Below are 22,134 nucleotides of genomic sequence, written 5' to 3'. Positions count from 1 at the left end.
GGAGCTCTTGGGATCTCCACACTTCTTTTAACAATTCCTAATTTTGTTCTGACTCTGTAGCCCCAGGCAGAGATTATCAGAGAAGGTCCTTCCTTCCTTGCTGGGGAAGCTGGTTTGCTCACAGGCTGCTGCTGTTGTTTGCTCAGCACAGTTGTTCTGGCTTCAATAACCTTCACACTCTACACCACATTTCCAAAGACAGCCACGGTGCTGTGTAAATCTGACTTGTGATTTGCATGCTCTATTTAATCTCTATTAAATTTAGAACCTTTGGTTTTGCCCTGAGCACTTGATAAAGTCCCTGCATGTCTTCATAATAAAATAGGTGTTAGACATGGCAGAGTGGTTTTGGTTTGCCCTTACTCATGTATATTCACACACACATCTTTTATTAGTTGCAGGATTCCTGTCATTTTTAGACTTGGTAGACTTAGCTGAAAGTGCTTGGCTAAATGGCACTGTTGCATAAAACAATCCTCTGCATATTGCTGAGCTTTGTGCTACTGAACTGAACACCTACTCCAGCCCAGGGCTTTGATTGTTACCATCATTCTTTGCCTGCAACTCTGTCTCTGTTTTTCAACCCACAGATTTCTATTCACATTGAACTGATTTTGAACATACATGGCATGCCAAAAAAAAAAAAAGTCCTATTTCCTATCTCTTGTAATACCAAGAAAAGCGCAGTTCTGTTTTCCTCAATTGTCATTTTGATAACTAGTCAGAGCTTAATTAGGGGAGGACTGAGCCTGTAAAAACATCAGATTTTGCAACTCATCTGTTGCACTGAAAGCTAAAAATACCTTTTAGGTTCGTGGAATTAGTTCATCTTCTTGTTAGATCATTTTCAGCAGAATCAAATAACATCCAATTTTTCTGTGACCCGTAACAACAGGGTTTTTTAATTTTAATAGATTTTGTTTAGGAATATAGCTTAATTGTACAAAATGGTGTTTTGTGGCAGATAAAACTTATTTTCTAGATCTGTTTCCTAACCTAAAGAAGCCTTTTTTTTAGTAATAATAATACTTCTGATCTTGACAGCTATAAAAATGCTTCCTTTCAATCAATGTTGTGTCCTGATGTATTCCATAGGCAATGTTTTGTGAAAAATAGTAATTAACTTTTCCTCAGACTGTAGGAATCAGGAACTGTGTTGTGTCATTGTGTGCTCCTGATTCTTGGCACCATTGCTGTCCAGCCATCAGCCATATAAAGGAAGCCTAAATGCAAGCTCTTGCAGGATCAGTACCTCTAATAAGGAAGTCTGTGTATCCAGAATTGTCAGCAGAGACTTTTCAACAGACTGTATGTGAATCAAGGCATAGGCACAATGTTGTTTGCACACATCACATTTTTAGCATGGCTAGTTTGGAGCTAGCACAGGCCCTGGGCTGTTTCCAGTGTGCAGTTTGTGATGGCCACTCTGTTTTACAGGGTAATAGGTGTGTCTGAAGACATGAGTCACACCGTATCTGATCAATCTCTACCTCATTTTACCACTTTATATAGACGTAACCCAGAAGTTCTTACATGGAAGTCATCTTTTCTTTCATTTTCTTGTCACTCCTGACAACACTGTGAGTGACACCAGTTAATGGCATTTGTGAGCCCTGGGATTCAATGTTTGCACACTTATGGGGAAGTTTGAAAAATAATTTTATTTTTGAGAAAAGGAAAATGAAAATAACAAAAAACCCCTGAAACTTGAGAAAACAGCTTAGAAAGTATGAGGCTAATTTTTCCACTGCTGTAGGGTACGGCAGGGTAAAAAAATCCACCTTGGGACCTCAAAAATTTATCTCGCACCAAGGTCTGGGCAATAAACTTGAAACAAAAAACAAGTCTTGAAAGAATCTGGGCATCATGAGGGCAAGTAGTCTGACTCCTCTGTGTGGTTTGTGCTGTGTGCTGAAGAGGCACACAGTGATAGAAGTAGGCTGCTTAAAACTTTGCTTTTTCTACAAGAAATTGGGAATGCTGTGTTGGTGTGGGAACCTAAACAAGCAATTGCTGTTTTTTACAGATGAGGTGGAACTTTTGTGCCTGACTGGAAATGGGATCCTATTTCAAAATCTGCCTTGTACTTACATGTGTGTATTATCTCTGAGCTGCCTCTCCTCTGTGGAGGCATAGTGTACACAAGGTATTGTGTGCTTACCTTATGCTGATGTTAGGAAAGAACCTGAATGTATCAGTCATGTTCTTATTCAGGCCTTCCACCTCTTTTTTAATATGGGTGAGTTTATACAGAAAAATTGGCATTATTAAGCTCTGAAGAGAGAGCAAAAAGACCAACTCAGGGAAGACAATTTAAGGCAGCAGAAAATAGGACGCTCTGCTCCCTATACACATAATTTATCTCCATCAGAAATAGGTGAAAATAAAGTGTTTTCCCACCTTAGCAGCAACTTTGTGTGCTGACAGTGCTAGCTCAGTGCTGGTTCAGGTACATTTTCCAGGTGCATTAAGGAATAGATTAAAAGCAGAGACAACCCTTGTAATTCTAGCTGCTGAAATTGGGACTATTGCATAGGTGCAGGACTACTGCTGGTGCAGTCCAGGTCCAGTCCTCCTGGACAAAGTGGACAAAGATTGACAGGGTGGTCAGGAAGACTGTGCTAAAAGCCAGCAGTAGAAACTACACAGTCTGTGGGTTTGGTGCTTTAAAAATTCTATCTCATGTTCAGAAAATGCTATCTGGTATTCAGAAAAGACTCAGAGTTTTTATGCCACAGAGCAAAGCCTTTCTGCTGGAGTGTGTGAGAGCCCTCCCCAGTGTTTTCTCCTCATAAGCCTGCATTGCTGATGGAGGTGGGCTGCTGAAAAGCCTGCCCTGTGCAGACCAGCACTGCAAGGCCAGGATGGCAGGGGTTTGGTGTCACCTTGGCATCTCTCAGTTTTTATTGATACTGTTGTCACACCTATGCAGATTAAACCTAACTATACCTGTCGTCTTGAGAATACCCATCCTTACCTTCCAGAAGAGCTGCTTGCACCCGCAAATGTTGCTTTTTTTCTGAGAATAACCCTGTTCTGCATGCATGGGAAGGTGGTGAAGACACTCACACATCCCTGCCAGTGAGGAGAGGCCCTACCTGTGCCCATGTCCCCTAGGAGGTGATGGTTTATGGTGATGTGGTTGTCCCCTTGGTGGTGATTTGTGGTAGCGTGTGTCCTCTTGGTATGGGGAGAGCATCTCCTTGTGCGTGGGGAAGACCTCTGTGTGGCCAGGCATAAGTCACCCTCCATGCTGTGCCACTGTGTCACATTTCAGATTAATGTCATGGTTTTTTATCTTTGTTCCCTCCAGGCTCTTGGCACCAGTTCCTTTCTGAGTCTGTGTGTGTGCCATCAGATAGAGTTTATGGCTTGTACCTTTTTCTCCACTTACATTCTTTAAAGTGAAGGCTTGTTTTTCTTACCTGCCAGTGCTTCTGACCTCTGGTCATCCTACCATATTTCTTTGTATTAAATGATGTTTACAACTTTTTTTTTTTTTTGCCAGTTTCAATTTTCTGTGACATTTTCCAGGTCATTAGTATAAAACTGAATTAAAGTGTTTGTCTTGATTTTCATTGCTTGAAAATATTTAGCCTATTATAGTTTTAAAGCCATCCTTACTCTATTTGTTTATGCTTATATTTAGCCAGAATTCAAATAGAATGTGTCACACAGTAACTGTGGCCCATTGCACACCCTCCTGGTCCTGAGATTATGGTCTCAGTTTGGTGTTTAGAAGGATTTTCAAGGCCATTTTTTTTGTAAACTGATCCCAAAACTGATGACATGGTTTAGTTAGATTGTTTACAAAAAGTGGCAAATATAAGGTGTTTTTTACCTGGTCTTTACTCATAGCGTCACTTACAATTGATATTTGTAAAATTACACATACGAGAAATGAGAAGCCTAACTGCTCCTAAAGTATACTTGTATTTAGCTTTAACAGCAGTGGTGTTTCTGAGAAATAGATCTGGAAGTTCGGTTGGAATAGTTTGGTTTTTTCCTTAGTTTAGCTGTTTGATAACACTCAAGTTAAAATCCCCAGTAAGCAGTATGCTGTGCTGTGTGCAGTAAATTGACTTGCTTTTCATCACATCAAAAACCTAGAAAAGCTGAGAGAAAATGGTTCTTTTATTTTTCAAAGATTAGGTTCTCTCGCTATTTTTATGATTATTGAACATCTTTGAAAAGTTGGATAGCAGTCCTTTTTGTTATCCTAGAAAATGCAGTGCCTTCCAGTCAAAGCAGGAGGGTGAACAAATGCTTTGTTTTGCATTATCTGTGAAACATAACACATGGTCCTGCTGCATGCTTACTGCAGAATTAAACACCATCCTCTGACAGAGAGCTCAAAAACAAATGGATCCTTCACAAAAAATCAATAGGCTGGGATTGCTGCTGGGATAGCTAATGTCCCTTACCCTTCTACATTGTGTCCTCAGCTTTAGAATTTAATTTGCTTAGCTACATTTGAGTTTTTCATTATTATTATTTTATTATTGTTGCTCTGATGTTTCTCCCACATCACATCTGGAAATGTAAGTGTGCATGTCTGAGCTCTTAGCAGATCCTCCTGGAACAATGGAAGACTTGGAATATTAAATGAAATTACACTGTATTTGTTAATGATTATTTTTCTCTGATTGTGGACTGTGTTTAAATATATAAAAAACATGTAGAAACCCAAGTGGAAAGAAGTCAGAAAATTAATAGCTTGCTCCTAGGTGGTTTTCTCTCATTAATATTTTTCCTTATATCCCTTGTACTGGGGCCTTTCAGTACGTTCCCATTTGGTATGAGTCACACCAAGAAGGAGGACCTGAAATAACCAGCTGTCACCACCTTCTGTTAACTCTGGAAGAGTTTTTTTGCCCACCTGGACACTACCGGGCAAGTGCAGTATCAGCTTTTCAGTTTTGCTCAGGGCAGAGTCACTTATTACCAGGGAGACTGCTTCCAAAATCCTGCCAGTCAGCGTGGCAGAAGTTCACCCAAGTCCTCACAAAGGCACTAGATACTGACCTGACAGCAAGTTTTTGGCTCATGGGATCACTCCTCCCAAGTTCTTTTCACACTTTGATGTGCAGCATCACCCTGATCAGGACTCCTCTGGATGTTTGCTTCCCACTGCCCTGGCAGAGGCAGCATGGGGTATCACAGGGGGACCACCAAACCCTGCAAAATGGGATGGCACCATGGCCCAGGTGTGCTTAGAAGGCAAGCAAGGAGCCCCACTGCCTTCAGACTGCTCCACTGTCTCTGCCCAAAGATGGACACTGCAGACTATAAGGTACCAAGAGTCACTTCTGAAAGCAGGTCTCCTTTATATACAAGAGGAATAGAAAGGGTGTGAGGAGCAGATGCAGTGTGTTATGCACCTGGATTGCATCCCTGGATTGCAGTAAGGTGAGCCAGGGCTCACGTGGAGAAGGTGAATGCAGTGGCGGCCTGTAGCATCGATGGCAGGAGAGGAGCCAGGGCACCTTCACGCTCCTAAATCTGACCTAGAATGCTTATGGGGCACTTGTCAGCAAACAAAAAAAAGGTGGTTAAGGGTGCAGGAAACCAGAAAAAAACTCCATATCTCTTCATCAAAGAAACTCATTCCAGATTGGAGGATAGCCTGGAATGGAAGGAAATGCTGTCTAGAAAATGCAGTTGGACTTCAGAGGAGCATCTCACACAGTGTCATGCAGGAAACAGTCCCTTGTGCTGGAGAAGATGCACGTGGCTGTCAAAGGGCAGGCAGTGTCCTGTAATACAGAAGGGAGTATTCAGCCAGGGACAGCTTGCTAATGGGAGTTTCTAAAAAGTTGATCTTATGGTCAGTTTTATTTTTGGGATGTTTTAGGGACCAGAGTGCAACCTGCAGAGTAGCATTTCAGTGGTTTTTGCAGCATACCCAGTGCTGAAGTGCATTGCTCATGAATGGGAAAATCGGAGTATCAGAGATGCAATCTGGATGACCTTGAGCAGCACAAATTGATTTGCAGTGAAATGGAACAGCTCAAAAATGAGTAAAGAGGTCACTCATATAGAGATTAATAGTGAAAGTATTTGCTGTTAAATGGCATATTACTGGTTATTGAAGAGGGGAAAAGAAAATTTCTTAGTGTACTAGTGTACTTTTCTGGAATACTTTGTACAGTTCTGGTCTTCATGGTACAGAGCTACCACATTTTTCTTGGACTGAGTTCAGGGACAGTGGGAGAGAAGAGGACATTTCTTACTAAGGGCCAAGACAGCTTGGCTTGCTTAGTGTAATAAAACGGATGGTGAGAGGAGATATAACATCTCTTCAGAATTACTGCAGGAAGCAAACTTGGAAGGGAAGAAAAGGATAAAGCTGGTACTTACATAAGTGCAATAAAGATAAATTTAGCTTGGAAACAGCCAACCAGTCTGATGGGTTTGGAAGACACAGCCTGGGAGAGCCTTTCAAGTTTTGTGTCCCGGTGTTTAATTGCATAATCAAAATTTGCCATTCAGATAAAAATGGCAAAGGAGGAAATGCAGAATATTTACAATGAATGTTAGTTGATTTGTGTGTTTTATTTATAATTGCTTAACTACAGTATGCAGCAGATTAGTCCTTAGCAAATCCCTTGTACATGGAGATCTGAGGACAGGCCTCTGAGATAAATGGAAAAAATAAAGGTAACGCACAATTTATACAGCATTCTCATGAAGTCCTGCACATTTTCTTGTGGGTATAAGTAGCAAACAGGATGCTCATAGGCATAATAGTGTCAGCTAACATCTGATTTTTCAAAGGAATAACTATCATGTCATTTGAGCAAGTATTATATGACCTTTTAGACAGATCATTTAAAAGTCAGTGTCTCTGACATTCTTCCCCTATGCACTCAGCAATGCCTGTTTCCAGAGCTAGGTGAAGGATGAAGAGGAGTATTGACGAAACACAACTTATTAAATATATTCTTCTGCTTCAGTTTTACTTCAGCTTTTCATAAATAAATGCAACAAACTGCAGTTATCCTAAGTACACAGCTTATTAAATATATTCTTCTGCTTCAGTTTTACTTCAGCTTTTCATAAACAAATTCAACAAACTGCAGATAACCTGAGTCATTATTGCAGCCTTAAACTTTTGAAATTTTAAGTATCTTATGTTTCCTGTTCATTTATAGCTAGTAAACGTGTCAGAAAAAAATCAAGAGGGGTTTTCTATGTTGCCTTGCACTAGCATTAACTTAGCTGATAAGGTTTCAAAATACTGATATGTAGTGGCAACTGGGCTTCAGAAACTCAAAATATGTCTTTTTTGAGGGGTGAGTATCACACTATTACATTTGAGATCAGACAGTTTGGTGGCTGTCTGACCTTTTGTTCCTGACTTCAGAATACTGTTGTCATGGATAGCCTGCCTTTATGGGTCTGCATCAAAAAAAAAACAAAAAGAAAATTCAATATTACTAAAGGTATTTGTTAATTTCTTAGCTGTTCCAATAATAGCTGGTGTCAGTGGTAAAATTTACTCATACGTCCAGTTTGGATATTTCTGCTTTCACATTACAGCTACCTGGATTTATTAATGCTTGCACCGCCAAATAAAAGAGCTTGTTAACATTGATAGTAGGCTCTTTTAGCAGAGTATGGGTTATTATCTGGGGAGACAAGGTCAATTCACATCTAACCTTCTTGAAAGACGCTGGCCCACACTTAATGTTTCATTGCAAGGCATGATTCCCAGATTACAAACCAGCATTGTTGCATGCTCTCCAAATTCAGTATTTTTCATTTTAATGTCCTATCAGCAGAGCTGAACAGAACAATGATTTAATTGTTACTGTAAGAAAAATCAAAACTGTGAGAAAAACACAGGCTTACTAATAGCCTGCTGTAGGTATCTTTCAGAATTCTTAGGAGGTGTTAATAAATACCATTTTGATACCTAATTAAAACCCAGCAATGTGACAAAATGGAAGTATGGTACAAGAAAAAGATATTTCAAAGCAGAAGTCTATATGCTTATATTTATAGAAATTGGAGTGTACTAAAATGCTACATGAGAAATTAAATTTAATCAGTTGAAGTGTACAGCCTTGAATATGTATCATGGCATTTCTTTAAATGAAGCTATGATTTTTCTTTTGCCTGTACTGTATAACACAATTTCTGTTATACAGCATGTTCTGAGTTTGGAGTTTATTTGCTTGAAATATGTGTCGCTTTCTATAGGAAATGTAATATCTGTAAATTTGATTCTGAGACTATAGGTACTATTGCTTGGAGCAGGAAAAAAAGAAAGAAAGATTTACAAGTTGTTTACTTCGTTGTTAATATATACAAATACAAGTTTATCTGCTTATTAGCTACCTGTCTACACATAGCTCTGAATGCAATAGATACATGTTGACTGTTGTTCAACAATGGATGTCATTGAGTTTCTTTTTATTAATCTAAATTTTAAGATAATTTTGTCACTTTCTTCTTCAAGTTGCAGTTTGCTCTTAATTTTTCATTACAGACCTGCCATTGTCTTTCATCCCTAATTCTTATATTCCAGGAGAGCTCACAACTTCTTTTTGTTTCCATACTGGAGTTCTCTGAACATGCTGCATTTCACCCATGATTTGTTCCTGCAGGATTTTCTGTGTGTCTCAGTACTTCCCTTAGTCCTGTTCTTCTGTAAATTTCAAGACAATGTTTTTATTTTGGATTGTTTATAATAGTGGTGTCTAAATACCACAATTAGGGTGACCACAGGCAGAGTTCAACGCTTCAGCTTCTCTGTCTTAACTTTTTCTCAGTTTACTTCATTCTTCCCCTTTCTCGTGCTTACTTGCCCCAAGAACATGCCTTCATTTTGACCCTTTCTCCCTTCTGAATGGAAGGACACAGTAGAGAAGGTGGCTCCTTTAGGAGAGGACCTTGCTGAACTGGTGGGCCCTAATCATCAGTCAGGGGGGCTGCCTGGATTCTTCGTAATGGCAGCTCTTTTGAGAGCCTTTCCCACTCACTGAAGTGGAGAGCATCGCCTCAACTTTCCCGAGCAATATTTTGTAGTTGTTCTGTCAGATGAACAATTTTTTACCAAATAAAATCACCCCAGAAACCTGCAGATTAAGGAAAATTATTGTCAGAGAAGTTTATAGAGGTGTGGGGCTGCTTCTTTGTGCTGGAGAGGGCTGTCAGCATGCTGTGCTTGTCCTGTGGTGGTTATTGCCTATTCCAGGCATCCGTCTTGATAGCAGTCATGCACCAAGATGACAAAAGACTAACCTACAGTGAAAAACTATGTTAAAAAGTGAAGAATCACAGTGCTTCTTTTTTTTTAATTAGAGGACCAGGCAGTAAATCAGCATAGCTGGGAGTACTCGCATGTTTTGCCACATGGGTGGTACAACAAAGTGAGTCATGCATGCTTCACAAACTGGCGAACTTCCCAGCCACATCCCTAGTGTTTCCCTGATGCCTCTCTGTTCCTGGCCTTTCCAAGCCCCATGGCTTCAACCCAGCAGAGCCTGTGCTGCTGCAGGTCGTGGGCCCCCATTCTGCAAATCATCTTCCTTAGGTAGCAGTGCTATCTGTCTCTGCAGTCTCATACATCATTTATAGCTGTGATTTTGCATCATGATCTCCACTTGGGAAAGTCCGGGGTCAAACACCGATTATTCCCTGTGACTCCTTGTCACTCATTGGTGATCAGTGGTGTGAGACAGGCTATAAAGTCGTCTGTGAAGGAGAGAGTAGCTTTTCTTTGTCTGAAACAGAGCCAGGAACAATATATCAATGTCCATACATATTTGACTCTGAGGACTGACTTAGAATTCGTCTTGCTGAGATGTAATTTTGGAAGTTGATGTTTGGAAGTAATTTTTCTTCACTGAGTGTAGGTGCTATTAGAAGGTGATAGGTAGTCCTGGTTTTTTGCCTGTATTTTTGCTGCTTGTAGAACAGTTAATTCAATGCTTTGCTGAAGTCTCTAGTAAAGTTTTTTATGTTACCATGACACAAATACAAAAATAGAAGCACCGTTGTCAAGGTGATGCAGCCAAATTATTACCACCCTGTTGTTCCTGATTCAATAAGAAAAGATATGATAATTTTGCTGGGGTTTTACATGTTTTAACTAAAAGTTTTACTGATGTTTTAAGTAATGAAAAAACAACAGCAAAACAAGAGCCAAGGCAATCACAGGCAAATTCAAATGAACGAGGTAGAATGAATTGAACGGATAGCACTGAAAATAGATTTGTCCTTCAGTTTCTGCTAGGGGCAATGGTAAGAAGGAGGAGAAGGTTTTGTAATGATGAGAACCACTTTGATATTATTATTTGAAATAGCTGCAAGCAGAAGCCAGCAGATAATAATAATCTCCAAACTGTAGAGGTTGAAAGCACCGAGAAGCCAAGAATGACTGCAGCTGCCTTGAGTGGTGGTGGAACAAAGCCATAGAGTTGTGAATAGTTTATGCAGATTGAATATAATCAGAGTTGAAATGTGCAGTCATCAGGTTTGAGATCCAAGAAGCAGGTGGTACATGTGTCTATATCAGGATTTTGGAGGGGTTTCCTGGCATGAACCAACTCAAAGAATCACAGACTAAAGAAACAATTTTGATATCTGTGTTTAGATAAAACAAGTGGTCCATTCCTTTGAATACAAGACTACAGTCTTTTCAAAACATTCAGTGAAGCAAATTGTTTCTGTTTTAAAATAGTGCTTTTGAACTCAATGCCACTTTTTTTCCCTGGAAGTTCTAAATGGAACTTAATGACAGAGAGGAAATTATTTCCAAGTTTTGCAACTGGCAGCCTTTACCAGAGGATTCATGAGCTTTTCAAATACATTTTTATTTAATTTAAATTGTGGCTTGTCAAGAGCTGGGCAACCAAATGTGTAGAGAATGTGGCCAAGGTAGGCATATTCAGAATGGCATATGACTTGATTATAGCTTGCAGATCTCTTTACTGTTTTTAAGAAAAAAATCTCAATTGAAAATTTCACCAGTGTTTTTCTTCTGTATTCTTAGCACAAAATTACATAATTATTAACATTTTAATTGTTCTGCAGCTTCAGTGGTCACTTAGTGATGGGATTTCTTAATTTCTATTAATCTTAAATACTGAGGAAAAAGAAATGGTAACAGTATTGGATAAACAATCTTGTGACCTTTGAGGCATTTAAATATTTTTGTCTAATGAAAAACATTAAAAGAACAAGTATATTGATTCTGGATCTGAAAGCAGCTATGTTCCTCCTTGACTAAAGGAACATTTTATTGGTGAATTAGCAAATTATACGATCAATTTTCTGTTTTCCATTCCTAAGAAATAATTTAATGTGTGCATATATATATGTGTGTGTGGTCCAATACAGGACCAAGTCAACTGAGCATCAGCAGTGCGGTTTACTTTCCAATTCCCCTTTCAATTACCATCTTAAAAAAAAGCTTATCAGATACTGAGTCAGTATGAAATTTTAAGCCAAGGCATTGATCCATCTTCTTTACACCTTTTCATTATAAATTATATTATTAGAAATTAAAATCTTGGTATGCTGTCACTTCAGTCCCCTTACCTGCATATTCATGCCAATCATTAGCTAGTCACTGCATGTGTGTGTTTAATAACCATTCAGTACTGCTGCCTTTTTTTCCCATTTTTCACAGTTTAGTTAATTCCAGTTGGAAATGAGTAAAGCTGCCAAAAGATTAAAGAAATGGCTTCTTCATTATTTAAGTAATGATTGCTCATCACTGGTCAGACAAGTAGATTGGGATTTAGGTGACCACATGTCAGTATCTACATTTTTGACATATGTATCTTAGATCAGCCCCCGGGGTTTCCTTTATAGAGACAATGGAGACAAAAGTGCATTTTCAGGTTTCACTGTCATCCCAAAGCTTCTAAAACAGGTCAGATGATTTGCACCCCGGAAATGCCAGGTTTAGTTGATTGTAAGTGGAAACAAGACTAACTAGCTTAGATACTGGCTTTGTAGAAGTCCAAAGACAGATGATATAAATCCCATCCCTGTACTCAAATTCATCATAAATGCCCAGAGATTCTGTGCAATGACACTGTCACTGAGAATGTCACGTGGCTGGGTTTTTTGATGAAACAAAACATAGTGAAGTGATGATCATGTACTGTTCAGCACAAGTTCCAAAAGCAGTACAATCATGTTAGCACTACTTTTCAAATGGATTAGATTACCCTGCTTTTCACCTTGACTAAGTAGAACCAGGGAATTAGCCTGTTCACATTCTTTCCAACAGATCATTTGGCAACTGTATTAATGCTCTGATTGTAGACATTCAGTGATGTTGTTTAATATTTATGTTGGCAGATGAATGTAATGTCCTTGACCAGATCAGGTCCTGCTATGCAATGCAAAGCAGCATATATCAGATTGGTATTATTATTACAGTTAATAATAATAGTAGTAATAATAATAATAATAATAACAACAACAACAACAACAATAATAATAGTATTCTCCCATTCTTGTCCAAGGAAGCGCACGAGGAGTCTATAAACACTGAATAGGGAGGAGCCTGAATGGAAGTAGCTTTATTGAAGTGTTGAGGACTGACACATGGCAAGGGACTTTTGTATTAAAAAGGGACTTTTGTATTAGAAAAATGACAGATGTTGAATGCTGAAAGGCTTTTTAGATTCTGCAGTTAATTTAGGATATTGCCTTAATGGTGATTTTTCCTGTGCATTTCTCCCCTTAGGATGATTTTCAGCATGCGGCCTCAGAAACCAACTGGGAGTCAGTCACAAGCTCTGTTTCAGTAAGTAGTTTCTCACTGTTTTGCCCATGGATGGATTGAAAGGGTAGCTTGAATCCAGCTCCGTAAAATGGCATCTGTACAGAGAAACCATGTATTCACCTTTGAAAGAGGATGAATAAAGTTTTTATCCAACTGATAATAGATTCAAACATTATGTGTTTAGGGATAGAAGATTCAGGATATGCCCTTAGCTGTTAGTAAACACATGAGACAGCCACTGGGAAACATTTCTTGCTTTCAGACTCATCCTGCCAATGTGAAAATACAAGATACAAGCTTAAAAATTTTATTAATAGAATGTCCTGACTTACCTGGAAGACTATACGTAAAGCAGGCTGGCAGGAAAATGGATCTGGCCTTTCATTGTCAATACTGAGATTTTTTTTGTTGTTGTTGTTTTTGGGTTTGTTTTTTTTTTTGTGTGTGTGTGTTTTCAATAAAATACTATATCTGAAGTCAGATACAGTTATTCCATATTCAGCAGTCAATTGCAGCTTGGGAGAAAAATTAAGAAACAAAAGACCCCAAGTAATCTAATACAAAATTTTAGTTTTCTCTTAATTACATTTGATTTGTGTCATTGGCAAAAAGTCTGTCCCCTGCCATTTCCCAGTTCTGGGGAATGGCATAGTAGCATGAGAATTCATAATATGGGCAATCCTCTTCTGTGTGCTTTGCTGCCTGCTCTGCACCATTTCATGGTTCTTGTTAACTCCTCTTAAAACACATGAGATGGGGGTAAGGGCTTAAGTAGACTTGAGACATGGAAGAGAGCTTATGATAGCACCTCTGTCACAGCAGCTGCCAGGAGGAGCTGGTGAAGGAGCTGTAAATAAAATATGGATAAATTCTACTGATAAGGGTCCAATCCAGGCAGCAAATACAGAGAAAACTCTGTGCTGCCAAAATTAGATGTTAAGCTAGTCTCACTTGTGTTTACTCTTGAATTTGCAAATGACACCCTTCATGATACAATTCACTGATTGCCTAGAACCAACTGTGCTGAAAGTCTTTAGGAGTAATGTTTGGAGGGCTGAGATCTACTGGATTTGCCAAGCAAGAGAATCTAGAACAGTTTTACTAAAATACACAGATTCATTTTTCATTCTAATGTGGGCTTGGGTGAAAAAATCAGTGTGATGGAATATTTTGTTTAAAAATATGGTAGGCTGATGCTTGAAAAGGTAAGCCTAGGGCTCCCTCATCAGGTAACTATGTAAATGAGGCTATGCCTGTGGTAAATGCCATGTTAGTTAACATCTTTAACATCATAAAATGTGCAATATACCAAACAATAACCCAGTATACTTTTAATATTGAAAAACCAAGTTCATCTCTTTTTTTTCTGAAAAAATGTTTTTAATGTGTTGCAGCTAAGTTCAATACAAATATTCCAGGTAGGAGGCTGATGCCCAAGGTCACATGGAAACATAAAGCTAAACCAGAAGCAGAACCTTGGTTTCATTGGTTTTCCCATGTCATTCCCTGTGTAATAAAATATACTTTCTCCAGCACATTGCACCCACAAGTGCTTTTTATCCTCAGAGAATATAAGGCAGGGAGATTGAGCAATTTTTCACAAAGGCACCAAGGAAAATGTCTGAGGACATCCAAGTTGTTCTGGAGAGAAAGATTCAGGGTTTCTGTTATGGTCCTGAGAGGCAGAGGGACAAACTCAGACCTGCCAGTCTTGGACAAGATGACATGCAATTCTGCTGATGATCAGGTAGCATGGCAGGTCTGAGTTTCTTCTCTCAAACCCACATGTAACCCAAAGATTCATTTTAGGATATAGACACATTATAACTCTCAGAATGAAAATTTTAGTAAGAAAATACTTTCTTCCACATATTACAGAGTTATTACAGAGTTATGTTTTACAATTTTTTATTACAGAGTTATATTTTGGTTTGGTATTTTTGTTTGGGATTTTTCTCAGAAAGTTAAAAAAATGCTTCTGCTCCTAACCCATCATGGCAAAGTGAGGGAAAAAAAGGAAACAAAACCTAATTCCTGTTAAGGTTAGTTTCCCTTATATGTAAAGTAATTTTATGACCAACAAAAACTGTGATGCACATTGAATTGCCTGTCAGGCTCACAATAGAGATAGGAAAGTGAAAAGAATGAGCGAACAGAAATTAATGGCAAGAGCACATACCAAAAAAGATACCTGTGTGTTCCAGTAAACTAAAAATGCATTCAGTGCTTTTAAGAAATGCAAAGGAGGTCCGTAATGTGGAAGATCTTTGCTGCTCATTGCTTCTTACATTTTCTCTTGGTCCCTCTTTGGATGTGATCTCAGAAGTCAGATTATGACAAGCACAAACTTTCCTGAAGCCAGCGCCTCATTTTTGGCAGGACAAAAGAGAGGCAGTTGGGTTGGCAGCTTTGAAGTTGCTTTTGGTCCTGTCACATGATGCTGCTGCCAGGAGGCTATATCAGCTGTTGAAATAATTCCTCTTGATTTGGCTGTCACTGAGAAAAAGTTAAGCTTTCTTCTGTGTTTGAATGAAGCTGCACAAATCTCTTGAGTAGGAGCTTTTATTTGAAAAGAGAATAGGGAATCCCAGCTGCCTGTATGCATTTGAAATGCCCTGCATATTTACAGCTTGACCTCCACTTCTGTAGAGATATGTACAGTTGAACATGTGGGAAAAAACCTCCTGCACTGAGTAAGCCACATGCCAGTGGCCTGGTTCTTACGCTTCTGTTTCTTCAGCATCCTTGGACCATCTCTCTCACTTTTGAAAGGCAATCAGGGTCTGAACTTTCCCTGCTGGACTGCCATGAGCTCCACCCGGCTCTCCTCAGTAAGAAAGTAGCATTCAGGTGCCTTTTCCTTTTGTAACCTCAGCAGCTGTGTTAGCATGCTGCATGAATTGAGACTGGCTGCAGTGTCTCTCTTCTGCAGCATTGTTTTAGATAACAGTGCTGGGTTCACTTTGCTGGTGTGAGCTTTTCAACTGCCCAGACTTCCAACTCTGACAGTCTCTATTCCAAGCCATGTAGAGGTCAGGAGAGAAGCTTCGAGGTGTCCCTTCCTTTCTAAGGGGTCATGAATTTTTGCAGGCCTCTGCACTGTGTCTTGGCACTTCACTAGAGAGGCATTGCAGTCACAGGTGCGCCCACTGAAACTTCTTGGCCTGTGGTGGTAAGCCATAAAATGCAACTATGCTTTATTAACTGCACTATTTTTATGGTTGCTGTTTATTCTCTTCCTGATTTGTAATAATTTGGACTGTACATATTTTTGGCAAACATATGCAGGAAAATACCAAGAATTATTAGGTTTGTGATACAGCTTGCCATTGAAGACAAGTACTTTATTTTAAAAGTTAAATATATATACTTTAAAGCCATTATAGGAGGAATTGAAGGACACAATCCTACAAAAAGTGAGTGAATTCACTCAAATGAGTTGACCCTCCAATTACAACCCAACTGAATGAAGTTAATCACAAAGATTAATAGTTTAGCATATGCATTTACTTGGGAGATGAGGCAAAACAAATATTTTGGGAAGCCATTCATTTTAACTGGCATATTTCTGCTGCATTACTCCAGAGCTGGGTTTTCATGAAAGAATTTAGGTTTCTAGGGCTTTCTCCCCAACATTTGAACTTTTTGAACCAAACAATTCATGTACTATACTGTGCCTGTTGTTGGACAGAATTGATTGTGGTCCTTTGGAAAGTAACAGATCTGCATTAATAGTTTTCCTTGTACGTATTTTACATACTGTTTGGCCTTGTGCTTGAATAAGGGAAAAAGTGATATCAGGATACTGAATATTGTGATTCTAAATGAAGAACTTTAAAAATGTTTCAAGTCCTCGTCAATAAAACTGAAAATGCTGCAATCATTCTGTCAAAGTCAAATTGTGCAAGAAGTTCAGTGGGAACACTCAAAGAATGGTACTTGATCCTTACTGGTAGAAAATAAATATTCCATTTGGTGTTATGATATAATTGTGAGGCTGTTACTATGTTGGTCATCCAAATATTCATTGTTACATTAATGAGATCATAGAATTATAGGATAGCTAGTGTTGGAAGGTTCCTTAGAGATCACCTATTTTCAATCCCCTTGTAGTGGGCATGGATACCTTTCATTGGACCAGGCTGCTCAAAGCCCTCTCCGACCTGATTGTGAACAGTCAGTCATGGAGCATCCACAGAGTCTTTCAGCAACCTGTTCCAGTGTCTAACCACCCTCACAGTAAAGAATTTATTCCCCAAATCTGTTCCAGACCTGCCCTCTTTCTTTTTAAAGCCGTACCACCTTGTCTTGTCACTACCTGCTCTTGCAAAAAGTTTCTCTTCATCTTTCTTGTAGGCTCCCTTCAGGCATTGGAAGGCCACTGTTAGGTCACCCTGATGCTTTTTATTCTCTAGGCAATTCCAGTCCTCTTAGTCTTTCCTCCATCCCACTAATCATCCTGGTGTCCCTCCTCTGGGCTTGCTCCAACAGGTCCGTGTTGTCCCTGTGCTGCCCCCCCAGAGCTGGGTGCAGCACTGCAGATGGGGTCTGAGCAGAGCAGAGCAGAGAGGCAGAATCCCCTCCCTGGTCCTGCTGCCCACGCTGCTCTGGATGCAGCCCAGGACACATCATTGGCTTTCCTGGCTGCGAACACGTTGCCAGGTCGTGTTCAGCCTCTCACCCACCAGCATCCCAAAGATCCAAGTATCATGGTTTTTTTCTGTTTCTTTAGTAAGTTGTATTTTTGGTAAAAGGTCAGTTCAATGTCAATTCATCAGTGTTTTGTAATATATTTAATTTTGGGTAATAAAAGGCCATTTTTCCAAGTCTCTAACCATGCCAAATTTTCTAAATTGACCAGAGAAAGATAGTCTAGTGGACTTTTTGCATTTGTCTTTCTCTGCTGTGGTACCAACAGAACTGGCATCTCCATTTCTGTGGCCATGGCCATTACGGTGCTTTCAAAAGACATTTTCGTTACATCTTTGTATATATGACAACCATCATTCCTTTTGAGGAGTGCATGTAAATACTGACAGTCCACCAGTGGCAGTGCTTTTGCTCCCTGCATCTCCTGTGGGATTTGCTTGGGAATTTCTTGGTATCTCTTCTCCTTGCTAAAAGAAAACACAGGTATAAGAAAGTCTTGGCCCAAAGACTTGAAAAGATGGCCTGAAGTAACAGTTTCACTCAACATTGAAAGGAGTTCGTCAGTAACTGTTGTCAGTTGTTTGAAGTGGTGCTGTGATTTATTCCAAGTACACTGAGATGTATGTCACTCTTAGGGGGTATCCTATCCCTCTCCATCAGTGACTGACCCTACGCTCACGGCAGAAGCACTGGATCAGACCATTGCCGCATTTGACACGGTGGAGGATCTGCTCAAACACTTTAACCCGGACTCTTGGCAAGAAGACCTTGAGAATCTCTACACAGACAGTGGGCACCATTATCGAGGCAGGAGCTACCATGACAGGAAGTCCAAAGGTAGGAAAAGACTTTGGGACATATTTCTGCATACTTTGGGACAAGGACAGGATATTCCTTCACTCCTCATAGGAAAGTCCATCAGTCAGGTATTACATTCTGATGCTCGTGTTCCTGTTGGAGTCACAGAGAATGGTACCACCTATTAAAACCAGGGATGTGTAGTTTAATCCTTAATCAATTTCCAGGCAGGATCTCACTTGAGAAATCAGACTGAAAACTGCTCTTTTTAATTACAAATTCACAAATAAAAACACAGGTCCACATGTTGGGACAGATGGTTCTCAGCTTTACCCTCTTAAGCACTGCCTTGTGTGTAATGCGTGGGGCTCGTAATTACCTGTGTTATCATCCTTCTTTAAATACCTGCTTAGGGACTGTTCTCTGTTGAGTGAGGAATAATCACTTTTATCGCATTGTGCTTAGGGAAGCAGCTGGTGCAGACACCTGTATGTGCAGCTGTTTTTTTTTTAGAATGTGAACATCTCACTGTTTTTCATTATGTTGGCAGGGAACATTATTATGGTTTAACATGTTTGTCTGTAATTGAGCAAAGCACACATTGCTGGGCTATGTTTCTTGTTTCCTTCTGTTAGGTCAAATCATCCACCAAATGGTAAAGCGAAGGGGCATTCAGCTGGCAGTACAAAGCATTAATGATAAAGAAACACTATTGAGAAGACACAGTTGTGCTCTGGGGTAACGGTGCACTGAAAGGCCTGATGACATTGCTCTTCATGTGCAGTATAGATGTAGGAGATCTGTTAGGATTCTCCAGGATGACAATCACTGTAGTTTTCAAAGAAAAGCTGAAGGATTTTATTTGAATTCTCATGTTGTCATCTATTTTCAAGTTGTGTATTCATATGCATTCTTCTTTATAACTTTAAAATTATAATTCTCAAATCACAATTCAAATTCTGTGCAATCTGCCATTTATTTACATCTCAGATCCCACCCCCCATACCTCAAGCATGTTCTAAGGAGGGAGAGAGAATTGTAGTTCCATGATTGTAACTTAATTGTTACCAAATTATGAGGCTTTGCTCTTAAAAGGGATATGTAGACTGCATCTGTTTTAGGGAAAGCTGTGTCAAGAAGTGTTCCCAGGCCCTGAAATGCAATCACCATACTGCTAGATTGTCAGCCTGGTCATTGCTGTGCCTGAACCAGGATCTGGCAGAGGGCACCTGCCATTCATGTGTCCACCTTGACCAGGAGAGTAAGAGGTGAATGGTAGGAATGTGGGCTGTTCCGTGGCTGTTGTCCTTGGAGTAGGAGAATAACCTCTGGCACAGAAAGTGTTTTAGTAGACACAGTACCGGTGTACAGTTTCTATACAGAAAGCCAATATGTACAGAAAGACATGCTGACTTTCGTTGTTTCTGGGCTCAGCACTTCAAAGGAATCTGTGATAAAGCCCTGAGCACCCATTCAGCAAAAAGAGAACTCCTTTACTTTGCTCCCTTTTGGCATGTCAAGAATTTCAGGCAACCACCACAGCCACTGTTGGGGAAAATCTTCACCTAAGTGTCACTGCATGACTTTCAAGAGTCTTTTGATCTCTGTGGGAGTGTGTGGAACATGATCTGTGTATCCCTTATTCATCCAGGCTGTATCTGGCACCAGTAGATATGTATAAAAAACAAATGAAGAGTCTGTTCTGTTCTTAATAGAAGCTGATTAGAATCCTGGATCCTGTACTGCTTCTGTTCTCCAGATATATTTTCATTCTTAAATCATATTTGGCCCAGTATCCCATATCTTTAAATAACCCCATAAATATAAAATAGTATTTGATGCTTTGTTGATGCTAATTATGCAGATTACGGGTAGATCTGGTAGTGCTCAGAAAATTCAGATGCATAACATTTTCTCTATTTATTATAAATGTAATTCAGCTTGCTCAGTAGCAAGAAACTAAACATTTTTCCAGTTAACAGTTTTAATACTTGATTTCTTTCAGTAGGATTTTTTTGGTGGTGGTTTGGTTACAGGAAAGAGAAAAAAGTTTTATGACTGTTTTCCATTTGTTTTCAAACTAACGGCCAGTTTCCCTGACTGTTAGCAGCTCTCTGGGCTAAAGTACCTCACCTCAATGAAATATTTTAAAAATTTCAGTTAAGAATTTTTATTTAGTCATAAACTTTTGACAAGATTAAAGACTTGTTGTTGGAGGATTAAGGATGAGGAGTAAGGAATAGCTTTAACAAATCCTTAAATTAGAAATGCTTGGTGGCTTTTAAACACAGACGCTGTGGATCTCTGAGGAATGTTTATAGGCACTGGGGTAACCTTGCAGCAAAGAGAGGAGCAGATTATATCATAATTTATTTCAGATACGTATCTGTTTTGGCTTGGGTTTTATTTTTTTATCCTAAGTTAGAACAGCCCTGAGGCAGGTAAGAGCAATTTGATGTAATCTCTGCCTGTCTCACAGCATTTTGAGACCATGCCATATAAATGGTATAAATTAATCACTAATAATTTCACCCCTATCCAATCTTCTGCCTATACCAAACTCTGGCACAACATTGAGCTAAAAGAGGCAGTGTTGCTGAATACTAATTCTTTTAACAGGGATAGGTCATAAATTATATTTAAATGATATGTTTTCTTTATTTGCCAATTAATAATCTGCAAATACCAAGGTCATGCAAATATGAAGACAGTATTTTATCATAGCTGAAATTCACAGAATCAGGGAATAGATGAAGTGGGAACCTCAAGAATTAAATGGCTGTCCTCAAGGCAGGGTCATCAACAGAAGGTTGCTCATGACCATGTCAAGTCAGGTTTTTAATATCTCCAAGAATGGCAGCTGCTCAATCTCTCTAGAACAACTCTCAGAAAAAAAACAAACAAATCATAAGTAGTTCTCAACATTTAAACAGGTTGTCCGATGTTAAAATTCAAGTCCAGAACCTTTTGTTCTTTCAGAGTAGACTCCGGCCCCATCTTTGCTTCTTCCCATCATTGCTGCAGTGATGGACAAAAGCAAACTGTATGAGGTTCATCAAGGCCAAGTGCTGGGTCCTGCACCTGGGTCACAGCAACCCCAGGCAGTGCTGCAGACTGGGGGCATTGTCTGGAAAACTGCCTGGCAGAAAAGGACCTGGAGGTGCTGGTCAACAGCAGCTGAACATGATCCAGGGTGTGCCCAGGTGTCCAAGAAGGCCGTTGTCATCCTGTCCTGGATCAGCAGTGGTGTGGGCAGCAGGAGCAGGGCAGTGACCGTCCCCCTGTGCTGGGCACTGCTGAGGCCACAGCTCCAATCCTGTGCTCAGTTCTGGGCCCCTCACTGCAAGGAAGACATTGAGGGGCTGGAGCGTGTCCAGAGAAGGGCAACGGAGCTGGGGAAGGGTCTGGAGCACAAGTCCTGTGAGGAGCAGCTGAGGGAGCTGGGGGTGTTCAGCCTGGAGAAAAGGAGGCTCAGGGGGGACCTCATCACTCTACAGCTGCCTGAAAGGAGGGGGGAGCCGGGGGGGATTGGTCTCTTCTCCCAGGTAATGAGTGACAGGACAAGATGAAATGGCCTCAAGTAGCAAGAGGGGAGGTTTAGATTGGATATTAGGGAAAATAATTTCACAGAAAGCATCATCAGGCATTGCAGTGGACTGCCCAGGGAAGTGGTGGAGTTGCCATCCCAGGAAATATTCAAAAAGTGTGTGGATGTGGCATGTGGGGATATGGTTTAGAGATGATTATGGCAGTGTTTGATTTATGGTTGTATTTTTGATCTTTGAAGGTCTTTTCCAGGCCTAAGCATTCTATAAGTTTTTGTATTTGTACACATTAATATATTCATATACAGATCAGTCCCTTCCTACATATCTCTTGCAAGTGCCTGAATGTTGAAGAGTGTGTGGATTGAATCTATATTTATGATAACTCCA

At 39.8% G+C, this 22,134-nt stretch overlaps 1 protein-coding gene across 1 annotated transcript in view; it reads left to right on the top strand.

Moving 5' to 3' along the window:
• PDGFD (platelet derived growth factor D) overlaps window positions 1-22,134 on the top strand; it is a 136,311-nt gene that overhangs the window by 97,036 nt on the left and 17,141 nt on the right. The window contains exons 4-5 of the mRNA XM_062514587.1: window positions 12,713-12,772; window positions 18,037-18,238. Of these exons, the coding sequence (XP_062370571.1) occupies window positions 12,713-12,772; window positions 18,037-18,238 (262 nt within the window). The remainder of the gene's footprint in view (window positions 1-12,712; window positions 12,773-18,036; window positions 18,239-22,134) is intronic.

This window comes from Cinclus cinclus, chromosome 2 (genome assembly GCF_963662255.1).
Source record: "Cinclus cinclus chromosome 2, bCinCin1.1, whole genome shotgun sequence".
Classification (NCBI taxonomy): Eukaryota; Metazoa; Chordata; class Aves; order Passeriformes; family Cinclidae; genus Cinclus; species Cinclus cinclus.
This window is presented reverse-complemented; position numbering and strand designations above follow the sequence as displayed.